The 14,306-nt window shown below is 33.9% G+C and overlaps 1 protein-coding gene across 2 annotated transcripts in view; it reads left to right on the top strand.

The window, feature by feature from the left end:
- The first annotated feature begins 3,588 nt into the window (after nucleotides 1–3,588).
- Nucleotides 3,589–14,306, top strand: part of LOC124455516 (ATP-dependent translocase ABCB1-like) — a 28,833-nt gene continuing 18,115 nt past the window's right edge. Inside the window, exons 1-8 of one of the 2 annotated variants that reach the window (XM_047006152.1) lie at nucleotides 3,589–4,175; nucleotides 7,028–7,073; nucleotides 8,849–9,228; nucleotides 10,055–10,226; nucleotides 10,761–10,885; nucleotides 12,404–12,520; nucleotides 13,570–13,624; nucleotides 14,212–14,306. The exon at nucleotides 14,212–14,306 is cut by the window's right edge and continues 19 nt beyond it. In XM_047006152.1, the coding sequence (XP_046862108.1) occupies nucleotides 4,015–4,175; nucleotides 7,028–7,073; nucleotides 8,849–9,228; nucleotides 10,055–10,226; nucleotides 10,761–10,885; nucleotides 12,404–12,520; nucleotides 13,570–13,624; nucleotides 14,212–14,306 (1,151 nt within the window). In that variant the 5' untranslated portion in view covers nucleotides 3,589–4,014. The remainder of the gene's footprint in view (nucleotides 4,176–7,027; nucleotides 7,074–8,848; nucleotides 9,229–10,054; nucleotides 10,227–10,760; nucleotides 10,886–12,403; nucleotides 12,521–13,569; nucleotides 13,625–14,211) is intronic. The other variant, XM_047006153.1, reaches the window with a different exon arrangement.

Here is a 14,306-nt window from a genome sequence, read left to right as displayed (position 1 = left end):
TTCTCAAATTTCTATAAAGTAAAATAAATAATAAATCTGTCAATTACAAAGTGCTACTTCTAAGAAAATTGTGTGTCAATTGAAGATCTGCACTATTAACACAGAGCTATAGCATTTTAATGCACTACTGGAGTGCGATACTCGTGCCTTCATTGTTTTTAAATTCTCTCTTTTCCTTTTTTTTGGACTATTATTCTGGAGGCGGATGTAGATATTGAAATGGCTTTTCATGCCTTTTTATTGCCTTACATATATGCATTTGAAAACGCGCTTCGCTTAAATCATTTTTTCGTCATAGTACATTGCTGAATTTTACCCATAGTTGCAACTGAGTAAGCAATTATATTGCAACTGAAGTGCAATTATATTTGTAGCGACTACAATTCACATAAAATTTTCTGTACTGCAACTTCGTATCATAAGAAAAAAGTGTTATACCTTGAGAAGTGTTGCTTTGTGACGAACTAGTTGCTGGTGTAGTACTTGATACAGATTGAGGAGAACGTTGCATTTGATCAAATAATTGTCGAGGTTCTAAACTGCTTGCTCTATCTGTAGTAGCTACGTATTCTTTCTTTGTTTTTCTGATTACCACGTCTTCCGAATCAGTGCTTTCAATTCCCACCTTAGTTTTTGCTTTTGGTGAATGAAATTTCGCAACTTTGTGGAGAAGTATACGCCAATGGGGTGCTGGCAGTGTACAAGGCAACTTTACAAGATATTTTAATTTAAGAAATTTTAACATATTTACCTATGCGTACTTGACAAATTCCGGGACTAGTTCTTTTAAAAAACATTCTATCGATGTGAAATTTTCATACTCCATATCAATCGTATTAGAATTGTTACAATCTCATGACAACTAGCTGCGGCAAGGGAATGTTGATGCTTATTACCGTTCAACAAACTTTAACGTGTTTAGTTACGTTGAAATTGACACCCTGTGATTGGTCAATCGAACATGAAGTTAGGAGTTTTTCAAAGAGTTTATTGAAGAAGTCCGTAGCTGAATTGCTAAATTTGAGCTAATGATTGATGAAATACTTTCGGAACGCTTCTAATGCCGCGACTTTAACGATTCTTAGAAAACATACCAGTATTCAAATCAACTAGTGTGTTAGTATATAATAGCAATACTAAAGACGGTTGATGCAGATGATTGACAATATTTGAAGAATATAATGTGTGACATAATTTCTGAATAGAAGACGTTAAAAGACGGTCCAGCTGAAAGTGTTGACTTTTCAATCAAACAATGAAACGACGAAAGTCAGTCTTAGAACGTACAACCCAGGGTGTTTTGAAGTTGGTCTGCAGCCTAATAGTCAAATAACATACGCTCGAAGCAAACCGTACAGATAAACCAACAGATACGATTCATTAAATTTGAATAATTAAATGCAAGTATCTATTGTGCCCATATTGCCAGCTATGTGCATATATTGAATCTTTGTTACTAGTGCATAAGCTTTTCTGCTCTTACAAATTTTAACAACAAAAATATGCAACATATGCACCAATGAAATTACATATATGTGATTAGGCTTTGAAATTCATTATAGGTCAATTGTTGAATTCTGAAAGTCTTCCACCCTATTTGTCGAATACGATTTTTGCATTTCCGACTTTTGGTTGCTTGGTTAGACGGTCCAATAATTTTGTTGGCCGGATATATAGGCGTTGGAACAAGCAGTTGTGTTATCCAGTACTTTTATCGATACTTTTTGCATAATTTTGCGTATTTTTGTACATATTATTCCCAAGTAGGTATAAGACATTTTCCTTTACAAAACAATAAAAAGTTGAAAAATATGTGAAATAGATTACTTTTATATAATATGGTGTAAAGGAAATGTAGACGACGGCTACATTGATGCGTTTTATTAGTATAAAATCAGTGGCGGATCTAGGGCTAGTCAAAATAAATTACTGCTGTGCACATTTTTCAATATATTTCCATTTCTAAACCTTCAGAGACAAGTCCATTGGGGAAATTATATTCTTTAGAAATTCAAGACCAATAGTGCTTTTCTGAAAGTGCTTTGAATTTCAAATTAAGTAGCTTTAATTTTGTCACTCGCTGCTGCTCGCTGTGACTACCCCAAGATACGCTACTGTATAAAATGAAGTATATCGCTCACATGGATTAAGTTTTTTTCGAAATGTTGAGCCTTTGTTTTTTTCATGCTTTGTGTATTGTGCAACGAACCATAAGAAACGTTTACTAGCGAAATGTAGTCTACCTGCTTCTAAGCGAAGAGCTGAAAACGAAAGGAACTTTTAAAAGAGGCAAGTAAGTACAAGGCAAGTATGGATATTTCTATACATCTTATATTACTTGTATTACACTAGACCGCTTTTGTCAATCCGCCGCTCCCCAACTGAGAAATTCTTAAAAAAGGCCTGTCATATCTTCATTAATTTTTTTAACCAACTGTCTGAGGCCGTATAGTATAAAACAAATTCCGAAGAAGCAAGACATCTTGAGATTGCAAAATATGAATCAAAACAAGACGAGAAGTAAACTGTAAATTTTCGACTTTATTTCAAAGTCATCCTCAGACAGAATGAAAGGATGACTTTGAAATAAAGTCGAACATTTACAGTTTACTTCTCGTCTTGTTTTGATTCCTATTTTGCAATCTCAAGATGTCTTGCTTCTTCGGAATTTGTTTTATACTATACTTCTTTAAATTGTCGGCTGGTCATGATTTTTGTCTGAGGCCGCTCACTTAATTCTGTTCAAACCATCCGTATCATTGGATCCGACAAATTGAACCGTTCGACTGAGTGTCTCATTAAAACTACTTAACTTTGAAATCAGCCGAGAGCCGACATTCAGAGTTTGCATGATTCTGCAGTAATTTATCCTCCAAGACCTGTATAAACGCCATTGTAAACAATACTACATACCAATTGCAGCTACTGTTCATTGCAAATGTCAGTTGCACGTTTAAACCTCTCTGGGAGTCAATTATTCCTGAATCATTCAAATTCTTAACGTTAGCTGATCTTAAAGCCTAGTTTTAACTAGCGACATAATCATAAGGACAAACAAAAGACAAAACAAATTCAACAGAAAGCTATGAAGAGACTGAGACAATCATCAGCATAGGCATAATTAAGTATAAGCCCGGCAACTTAACATAAGCATGAGGTAGAACAAAACAAATTGGAAAGAAAACCCTTTTCTTTCATTTCCTGTGGGCTGTGAAGAATGTGTTTGGCTTTGTTTTGTCGAATGTGCTTTTGTCGTAAGTGGAAACTAAGGTCAAAAAATAGCAGTTTTTTTGACACACCTAATAAACAGAATGTAGAAATCACCTCATTGTTTCTTAACCGCTGTTATTAAACAGTTAATTTCAATAAATTCCCTTGTGTGTGATCACTTGCGTTTAACAAAGGTTTATGAATCATGAGATTATTTCTGAGTCGTATCACGTTTTGTTGAGGTAAGGGGAGGAGCATCCTGTATCTGTATAGTCGTTTACTACCACAACAATGATTGTGTAGAACAACGGACATGTTTTATGTTACTATATGTAAATCGTCTAAAAGGTTAGTATAGTCCTGAAAAGAACTGTTAGTGTCAGTGTAGATGCTGACTGACGTTTCGACAAACTTAGTCGGTAGTCATCTTCAGAGTCAAGTAAAAGGTAAAAGCCAAGTTAGCCATATTTGTTTTCTGTACTACAGCTGTAAGGTTGTCGAAAAATCAGTCAGCACCAGCAGTCCTTCTCAAGACTCGACTAATCTGGACGATCGATATCTAACGATGCTCCCGGGCTCAAACAATTCACTTTACGACCTGTTTAGTTTATACATACAACAATTTGCTTGAAATTAATCTACAAAGAACACAGAATGAATATTTTGGCAATTTTCTCTACTTTTCTCAATGAGACAGGGACCAAGGAATTATGTAAAAACGTTTATAACAATATAATCATCTGTTGAAGTTTGGAGTTTGGTAAATAAATAATTTGCAAACATTATTATGTGCATACTTATTTCATGCATGCCAGCACAAACAGCTTGCTGTATACATCAGCCATTCCTAAACGGGGCCAGACTGTTCCGAACACGCGTACGAACATGGCTAGCGAAAAAACACCTCTTTTGATCAGTGGCGACCAAGCACCATCGGTTGAATATGCTCCTAAAAGTGGGGCCGGGTAAGTCTGTTTATTGCCGAATGTTCGCGTTTCAAATTATTTATAGTTGAATTTTCGTTGAAGAAACGTAATAAGTGTCGCATTTATAACTCATGTGAAATATGGGCTCTGTTGCGGAATTTCGTCGTTTTTGTCAACACTTTGATTTATGTTTGAGATAGCCAGTTGGGAAATATTGGTATTCAGCTAACTGTAATGAACAGCTGAAAGAATTCAACCTGTTGAAGTTTCGTCTACACGATTAAATTAACCACTTAACAACGAGAACAGTTCGTTAAGACAGCTTGGTACTTTATCAAGGAATATGAAACAATTTTTGCACATTTATGTTTACGACGGCAAAGATTGTCGTGTATTTAATTTGAACGTTTGCCGCTCACGAAACCGACCGTTTTACTTTCGGCTTTCACGAGGATTTCATATTAAGTGCCCGGCTTTTGTCATTATCTCATTTGTAAGCTTCTAAACTAAACTCATTTGAATTGGTAAGCCCCAAATTTCGAAACTCATTTTGGTTGCTGGTGTTATTTGAAAGCTGATATTGATTTGTATTTCTTTTATTTTAGTTTATTTTAGCTAATTTTAAGCATGTTTGACTTTTAACGTCAACGTCTCTTAATGGTGCTGTTGAAATAATAACATATGACATGTGACCTCTGCTTTTATCTTTTTTTGTGTGTTTGCCTTTACCATGTCTTCCAAGCAATGATTTGCATAGTCAAATAGATGAAATAAATCAATATCGACCGGTTGTGTAACAATATCATCAGCAGCAGGTCACGGCATGACATTTATTTCGGTTCAATCCTATGTCCGTTTTATAGTGCATATAAGTGTATTATACTTGCGTGCCTTTCGTTTATTTTCTAAACAGCTGATGACAACTACGTTGGTTTGAAGTGGGTTGGTTTCAACCCTCAAAACACGTGTCGAGGGCTATTTGATTGACAGTTTCTCATGTAATTTTAAATATAATTGTGGTTGATCAGAATAGTGTATTTCATATTGTCATGCATAGTTGGCCAGGAATAGTTACTAGCTTGTTGAACGCTTTCATTTTTGCCCGTGATAAAATAGAAATTTAGTGTATCGTATTTCATCGCAAGAGACGCGGTCGGAAAGTTAATAGTCAAGTGGTTTTCAAAGAGGAAGTAAGCAAAAACTATACTGACAAAGACCGAGAATATTTTCCACTTGCTATTCCTTTTTTAAAAGTTGATTAGATCTAAATACGTTTACAACATAATTTGCATGTGTCTTTAAACCTGCATTGCTTTCCATTATATGTCTTTTAACACAGCTGTTCCCATCAAAGTTGCACGGAGAATAAATTATGTTTCATTAGTCTGTCTTGGATACTGTCATTATGTCATATTCTCGTTTACAGCTACCGCTGCTTGCTTTGAATGTCACGTAAGGCGAGACTTAACATTGGAAAATAGTACATTTACCTTGACTTCTAGATATATAGAAAACGTTTTTCTCGCTTTACTTTTATGCGCAAAGAAAATTATAATATTTTTAGGTGGAATCACAGATTGGCTTTGACCAACTGTGTTTGCACAGACATTCTTGTAAGTATTCACAAATAACATTAAGCAGAGCCATTTTACAGCAAACAAAGATTCACGACAAATTCTAATAAATTTAACGTAAATAATGATGACGTTGTAAATTTAACAATTATGATTCACACTTCATTTCTTTTGCAGAATATGTTAGTAAACATAGGCTTTTGACTCATAGTATTGCAGTGTCAAAGCCATTGTTTTTGTTTTAGAAGGTTTAGCGCTATGCAGTTGTGAATTTATCAATTTGGCAAATCACCCATATAGTGTATGTTGAAAAAGGAATTTTGTCCGTTGGGATGACATATAAGCAAATTGACGCATAGTCTAAATTTTCATTATGCAATGTGACGTCATTGATGGTGCAAAATTGAGCGTTACAAAAATTTTCATATCTTGAGAATGTAAAGAGATATGCATAAATGGAGAAACTTTGCATAGGCCTTCTAAAATACAAATTCATATGCTCTTTATGAGACACATTGTACAATAACAACTTTTCCATTCATACAAGTACGAACCTTGTCTGTTTTTTTTGTGCGAATTTGTATAACAAGTGCTGTATAAGTTAATGTTCCATAGAGGGTATTATTTGAATACAGTGAAGCCATGATATCGTAAAAATAGTTTTGACGTTGTCGTGTGACGTCATAGATATTCGTAATGTATAACTGAAAGGACTGATGAATGATATAGATATTAATTCATAGGTCTTGTGAGTTTTGACCTCAATGTGAATGTCATAATTGTTTCGAGTATATTTACACCAGGAATTAAAGTAGCCGGATTAAAAATATAAAGACTGCGATCAATAAATCCTCGATTTCTTAAGTACACTGAAGCCAAGCCCAACCGTAGCTTTTTATGTCGAAAACATTGTTGTTATTTTTGGTATAGCTAGTTCCAAATATGGTAGATGGCTCAAAACAGTACAATTTTCCAGCAAATAAAACAACATTAAATTATTTTTGATCTCCACTCCATTTTTGTTTCTTTACTTGTACACAATATCAGTTGTTAACCAATGAAATATAGTGATAATTTTCTTTCCACTTACGTATCAGAAAACATAGCTACTATAAAGATTAAGAAATATTTTTTTCAAATATGAATAAAGTGATTCGTCAATAGCAGCCTAGCGGGTAGTTTCAGCTTTGAATGACCAATCATTTAAACTTTGTGGAAAAGTTTTGAATCGAACATCCCTCAAAAAATGAAGCATTTAATTATGAGTTTGTATACTACTCATATTTAAACTTACTATTTTTTCATTTAATTGTTCAGCAGTGGTGATGATGCAGGCCCGCCTAACGTTTCAGTGGGAGAATTGGTAAGTGATAAACGTATAATCGTTAGAATTCACCACATGTTTGACACAATATGTTTAATGGCCAGGTGCATGGTGATAAGAAATTTTTGATGGTGGTGTTATTTTAATATAAGACAATGAAGTTACTCAAGTTTTTCTCAAGTAACGCAGTTAGCTTTTAAGACAACAGTTACGGAATGACAATTTTCAACACCCGCTTCATACTGTATTGTTTCAAGTAAAATGCTTTCTGGGAATAAAATTCTCAATATAGAGATATTAAAACCTGCAAATCGTTTTCAATGAAAGCCATAACCGGTTTAATTTGAAATATATTTCTTTAAGAAGGCAATTGATGATGTTCCGACACATAGTGGCTACTCTGCAGACGACTTGAATGAAGACGAAACGTCGCTTTTTTTGTTGACTTTACAATTCTCTGCGCACGCCATTATATGTACGCCCAAAACAAAACTAACCGATATTTTCCTGATGCAAATGTTTTTAACTATAAACCTATAAACCATAATCCCCACATTTCCGGTAAACCAGGGTTGACTGCACGAAAGCCAAATAGTGTTATAAATTTATCTTCATAACTTTTTTGGGCCTAAAAAAAGTGACTTCGCACCGGAAGTGACGAAAATTAGAAATAATACAAGAAACTAACCTTTTACAAACAATACAAAGGATGCTAAATCTATACAAACAGAAGAGAAACCTATTCTTCAACATAGTGCTTAATGCAATATATGCTTTGAAATTCCTATATGAAAGCAAGAAACATAAATATTTTGACATTGTTATTTTCAAAATTTTACAGCTTCCATCGCTACTTTGCTTAAGAGGATTTAGCATTGCAATCTAAGATTTTGGAGGCTATGGCTTCAAAACTTGTAATCCTACCCTCTTGTTAGTATTTGATAAAACGACTGAATTTTTTCAAGTGTTTTGATCAATTTGATGGCCCACCCCACGTGCTAAGAAAACCGAAAAAATCACTTGCCTTCGGCTCGTGTTTCGCAGCATTCGTTAATGTTTGGATCAGGTCATCCTGAAAGAAATAGTTTCATTGGAATAATTTAGCTAACACGACTTTTCGTCTAAGACGTCGTGAAAATGGCGAGGCTTGGGCCTTTTACTTCCGGTTCTATCTATGACGGCAGTCGTGTTGACGACAGTGACGTGAAAAGGCCTACTTATATTAATTTAAGAAAAAACTGCGAATGTTTTGAACCGCAGTCGATACACCATTATCAATTTCACTTAGTATGATTTTTCATCCAACTTACTCATTCAAGAAAAAACTATCTTAGCCATTTAATGCGTTTGCACTCACAATTCAACGACAAATGAAACACAATGAATTTCAATGTGTGACATCTAATAAAGCATAAGCAAAAGTTCCCATTTCGTTTTTCAAAAAGTTTCTACTTATCAAATGAGAGTTGTCAAGTACTTATTTACATGCTTTCCGACAATGCTTCCATGCATCACCAGCAATTATACATGTACTTTTGCAAGGATGCGTAGCCAATAACCATTTAAAGTATAAGCTAACGTGCTTTCTCTTGTTCTTGGAAAGTTTGCCAAATTTAAGCATTCCCCTATCGCCCCAATCCCAAATATTGATCAATTTTACCAAAATGATTCATGATGGGAATTTAACTTTTTTGGAAACGAAATGTTGCTAACAATATTTTTGCATCTAAAATGTTGGTACATAGAAATTCTTCAAATGACGTGTTCACAGTTAAGCTGAAGAAAAAAAAGTGTATTACATTTTTCTGTTTTAGCTCCGTTTTTGCGAAAGACGGGACAAAATATACCTAACCATTGGTGTAATTGGATGTTTACTTTACGGATTCCTCGCACCAGGGCAATTCATATTGTTTGGTCATATGACGCAAGACTTAGTTAAATTTTCCCTTTGTAAAAAACTAAACTGTTCTCATCCACTTGATGTGGAGGAATCTATGACTAAAGTGGCAATAGGCTTCCTTGGTTTAGCTGTAGCGAACTTCGTCTTATCGTGGCTTGCCCTTGGACTGTTTGGATTATCAGCTGAGAGACAAGTACATCGAATGAGGCTCGCTCTAGTTCGCAATGTAATCTTTCAAGAGATTGGTTGGTTTGACGCTCATTCTAGTGGAGAAATACTCACTCGACTCTCAGAGTATGTAAATGCATTACTTTTTACGGTTGATTAACATTTGAAAACGTTGCACCCAGGTTCAATGCATTTGCTTTGACAATTGCTTATTTTGTTATTTGATTCCTTCCAAGTATTAACCAGTTTTAAGATCTGCCTGCCACACTTTTTTGATGCAGTTTTGTAAGACGACTTTAGCTGGGATATTTTGCGCCCAAAAAGTGGTAAAATACGTAATATTTTTACATAATAATATACATGAAAAAATTTCTCAGTTCTGGCTAGTTAAGAGCAGTGCAATTTATTGTAAATACCATTGTAAAATATAAGAAACACAGTGCAAAATAAAAAAGAAATACAGTACAATTTATTTTGGAAAACTGTGCTCTTGATTTGTTAGTCAGAGAAAGAAGTGATCCAAGAGCCAATCATGATACAATATTTCGAAGGCGGGAAAGTTAAGTTATTGTAAACAAAGCAATTACAATGGCTGGCGAAGTTTTAAGTTGAATTTCTTTTGCGCTTTATTGTTTTATTTTATAAATGTGTATATAAAAGTGGGGTCGATCATTGTTCGATACTTCACAACAAACTGTCATACATCGCATGCTTCAACTTTTGAAGAAGAGAATTTTGAAACAAATAATTTCACTGCAATCATACAACAAGAACATCTTCAATTTCCAAATCTGTCATGATCTAATCAAACTGCGTAATTTGCTTAAAACAAAACCTGGAAAATATTTATTTTATAGTTGTGATGCATGGAGAATGAGAATCCTTATTAAACCACTTGTAGATCTCTGGTAATTATGGATTTTATTTGCAATGTTATGTTATTATAATTTAGAGACATAAACAAGATTGCTGACGGTATTGGTTCCAAATTTGGCAGGATATTTTGCAGTCTATTCGGCTTCATGGCTGGATATATTGTTGGTTTTGTATACTGCTGGAGGCTTTCACTGGTAATGCTGGCTCAACTTCCGATGCTATTTTTTGTGGGTGGAATAATGGCAACGGTAAGCATCTGAAATAGTTTGAGCTGAATAAAAACTTCACTTCAGTGTCAATTTATTTTAATTTTTTTGTTTACAACTCCGAACTGTTTATTGATTATTCCTCCCTAAGGCTTAAAAATATGCTGTATAAAATAATCTGACATTCTGTAAACATAGTTCCTATACATTATCCATGCATTATGGGAGAGAACAAAAATTCGGAGTTTGTATGGCATGCAAATAACATGCCAAAGATTGTTTAAACTATTTCTTCATATCATTGATTTTTTGAAACCAATGGTTTTCTTTTAATTTTTTGTTATTTTAGGTTTGAACTGTGCAAGCACAGCCACCTAATTTGAGTTTATAGTTGTTGTCTATTTTTGATGTCATTTAGTACAAAAGTGGTGTACATTAACATTTTGGTTTTGAAGATTTACACTTTCGCTACTCTATATGCTGTTTAGAAATTCATTCCTTAACCTTCAAAACGTCAAGGTAAATCATAGAAACCTATTTTCATGTGGTGATTTTTTAAAATTGTGCTTTCAATAGATAACAGGTAGCTACACGAGTAAGGAGTTAGAAGCTTATTCCAAGGCAGGCCACATTGCTGAACAAAGTATCTCATCAATAAAAACGGTATCAGCATTTGGTGCTGAGAAGAAACAAGGAGAGCTGTAAGTATTTAGTGTAATTGTACTAACTGGAATCTTTGTTAGACGGACTTTCATCGTATTATAAGTGTCGTAATGCGTTCGATACCGACCTCCGTTATTCATCCGTCGTTTAATCAGTGCCCCCCCTAATTTTGCTTCTCAAGAAAAAAGATGAATAGTTTCATTATCAACTCTTATACGATAACCATGAGAACTTAAGCAATTTTACTGGTCGAGAGCTATGATTTATGAGAGGTCATGGAAATCGACTTGACGTCAAAGATTTTTATTTTTAATAACAAACTAACGGCGAAACTGTTGGAAAATTTACCTGAATTTCATCCAGGAATGGGCAAATGATTATATTAAGAAGACCTAGTTAAAGTAGTTGACGCATTTGACTAAAAACGAAAACCCAGTTTTCAAACGTTGATTTGTACTTCGTCTTATATAACACAATTTAAACAACATTGATCAGCAATTCCTTGTTTATTCTGTTAGCCAATCACATTGTAGCACGTGACTTAAGCAAGCTAATTGCATTTCTTCAATCCTATAGATCATGCACGAGTGATACTTTCAAAATCTTGACTTTTTGTTTTTCAAGTGTTTGGAAAAACAAAAACAACTTGTTTTAGCTTCGGCGTGACTCGTGGCCACTTTTTTAGTTCTTATCAAAAATGACGTCTTACCTGTGTATCTATAACTGAACAGACAACGGTTAAATGTAATCGATTTTTTAAATATTTCCTAACTTACACAAAGTAATTTTCATGCACTTACGCATTTGATCAGAAAATACTGCATATAGTAATTAGTTGATATTACGCCTTCAATTACTATACAAATGATATTTCTAATCATATTTCTAATATTTCTACTATTTCAAACGATATTTCTAATATTACAAAAAATACAAAAAGTATTTTATTTCCTTAGCAACATATTAAAATTGCAAAGTTATACCAATGCTGCTTGTACTTCGTAATTTGACTTCACATAGCTGTGTTTTTCTTATTAAATGATATTTCAAAGTAATTTTCTAACTAAAGCTCATCCACCCCTTTTATTTCACTCCACGACATTCCCTATGTACAAAATCAAAATATTTCTGAGTCAATCAAAGCGTGCCATTTTGGCTGGCAATGACATTTGCTGTATAACAATAATATTTATTAGCATGGTTTCGAGTGCAGTTTAAGAAAAAAGTGCTCGAGTGAGTTTTTCAAAATCTATCAAAATTGCACGAATCCAAAGCGGAAGGTCGAGCACAACTTGAAGTCTTTGAAAAATGCACGAGTTTGTAGCTCTACTTTATCTATGATTTTAAATCTACCTTAAAACAATTTTGGACTTTTAATCAATTTTTTATTCGATTTTAATTTTACCATTTATTTCTTTAATCTTTTTTTATCATTTTCTTTTGTGCATTTTGACTGCTTTTTCCTTTTTCCTGACGGAATTTATAATACAGTCAATTGTGTGATTCGTCGCATTGTCTCTTGAACAACTACTTACAATCGACTTTGTCTCTTATAGCTACGAAGAAAATCTGGCCACCGCTAGTAAATTTGGCGAAAAGAAAGGCATAGGACTAGGAATTGGAATGGGTCTTTTCCAACTTGTATTGTACTCCAACATTGCATTGTCTTTATGGTAAGTGTGATATGGTTATCTGGTCAAATGGGTATGGTCTGTGTATGCTAATAAATTGGTGTATGCAAAGAGACTAGCGCGATTCAGAGCCCTATCTGTTTGTAATAGTTCGGAAGCGTATTGTCCTCTGCATTTTGCTTTATGATCACATCATGCTTTAATAAATATGGTTATATGGGAATGACTCAAAAACACACACTTTTTCGTTCAGTTGAAAAAGATTCGTTTCCTTGTTTGCTATATTTGAACTACCTGTATATTTCATTAAAACATTTGAATGTAAAATTTCGGATCACATGAATACTAAGGTAACAACTAAATTTATATAATTCGTGAATGTGAAAATTTACATAAGATAGCAAAAATAGTATAACTCAAGCTCTGCAGTTCTCTTTGCCAAATTTCATGAAATGTTGTCACAATTGTGTCACATTCCTGTGAATATTTTCTGTTTTTTGCGAAAAACATTTGCAATGAAAACACCAAAAATCCCCAGTCACTCGAATGAGTGAAGAATGGAGATTGTTGAATTTCAATGCTAATGATATTTAATGACTTTTTATTTGTAGCTACTATTGAACATGACTAATGTATGCAATGTGTAAAATGCGCGAGGTTTTGGTATCCAGCGCGTAAATTTTGACGTCAAAATGAAGCTCCTATAAAAATTAAAATGGTTGAATACATCGTGAGATTCATTGTTTGGGTTGTTTTCAAATATATATTGCTCATTTTAGTCATCGGATCATCTTACTTTACAAAATGTTTGATCGTGCATAATTAGTAAATGGGTCGTAAAATTTTTTGTCGATTCGTACAATATGATGGATATTCTTGTAAAAGTAAAACATGCACAAACTCTCTCTCTCTCCATTCCCTTCTCTCCTCGCTCCAGACATGCTCAGCTGTATTTCAATGATATGGTCAAAAAGATACAATTTATATCCGTAACATTACTAAGAGTGAATTGCAGAATATGAAAGACAATTTTATAGATTCTACTCGCCCTTGTAAAGAATTTATAACTAATCATATTTGTTTATATGTAGGTACCTCATAAAACTTGTAAGAGATAAAGATGCTGACCCTGGAGATGCAATAACCGTATGTTTGAAAAAAATTCACTATCCAATATATAGATTTTAAACGGTTATCAACGTTTCCCGTAAAATTTTGTGACACCATTGACATTCCAGTCGGTGTTTTCATCACGACGGTCTTAAAAAGTCTTTTATATCTACGTATTTGAGCCCTCCGGTTCAAACAAACTTTCTGAAATAAGTTCACAGTCACCAAATTTTTTTTCTATTTACAAGTAAATCTATAATGAAAATATTTTAAGTGCCTCTAACGCAACATTGTTTTTTTGGCAATATTATAACTTTGGATAATTTCTAGGGTACTTTTCAAAACAGAAAATATCTAGGTGATTTTTCAATTTTTGTGGCACTTTGATTTGTCATTTCAACTGTCTCATTTCCGAGGGAAGGATATATGCTTATGAGCGACTAAAACGAGTACTACTTTGGAGGTCAGACAAAGTACTTTCGTATAATGCTTGCAATATATAAATATATCAATTCTTGCACTGTATTTAGAGCAGAGTTTTTTTGTTTAAGACATGTAAGGCTCCTCTTGGCGAAATTCACAAAAAACTAGCAAATTGTCGTTTCAACATTTATTTTTTGTAGGCATTCTTCGCCGTTATTACGGGATCGGTTACATCGGGTCAGTCGGCACCAAGTTTTGAAGCTCTTGCAGCCGCAAGAGGATCGGGTTACGCGAT

This window comes from Xenia sp. Carnegie-2017, unplaced genomic scaffold (genome assembly GCF_021976095.1).
Source record: "Xenia sp. Carnegie-2017 unplaced genomic scaffold, XeniaSp_v1 HiC_scaffold_4, whole genome shotgun sequence".
Taxonomy (NCBI): domain Eukaryota; kingdom Metazoa; phylum Cnidaria; class Anthozoa; order Malacalcyonacea; family Xeniidae; genus Xenia; species Xenia sp. Carnegie-2017.
This window is presented reverse-complemented; position numbering and strand designations above follow the sequence as displayed.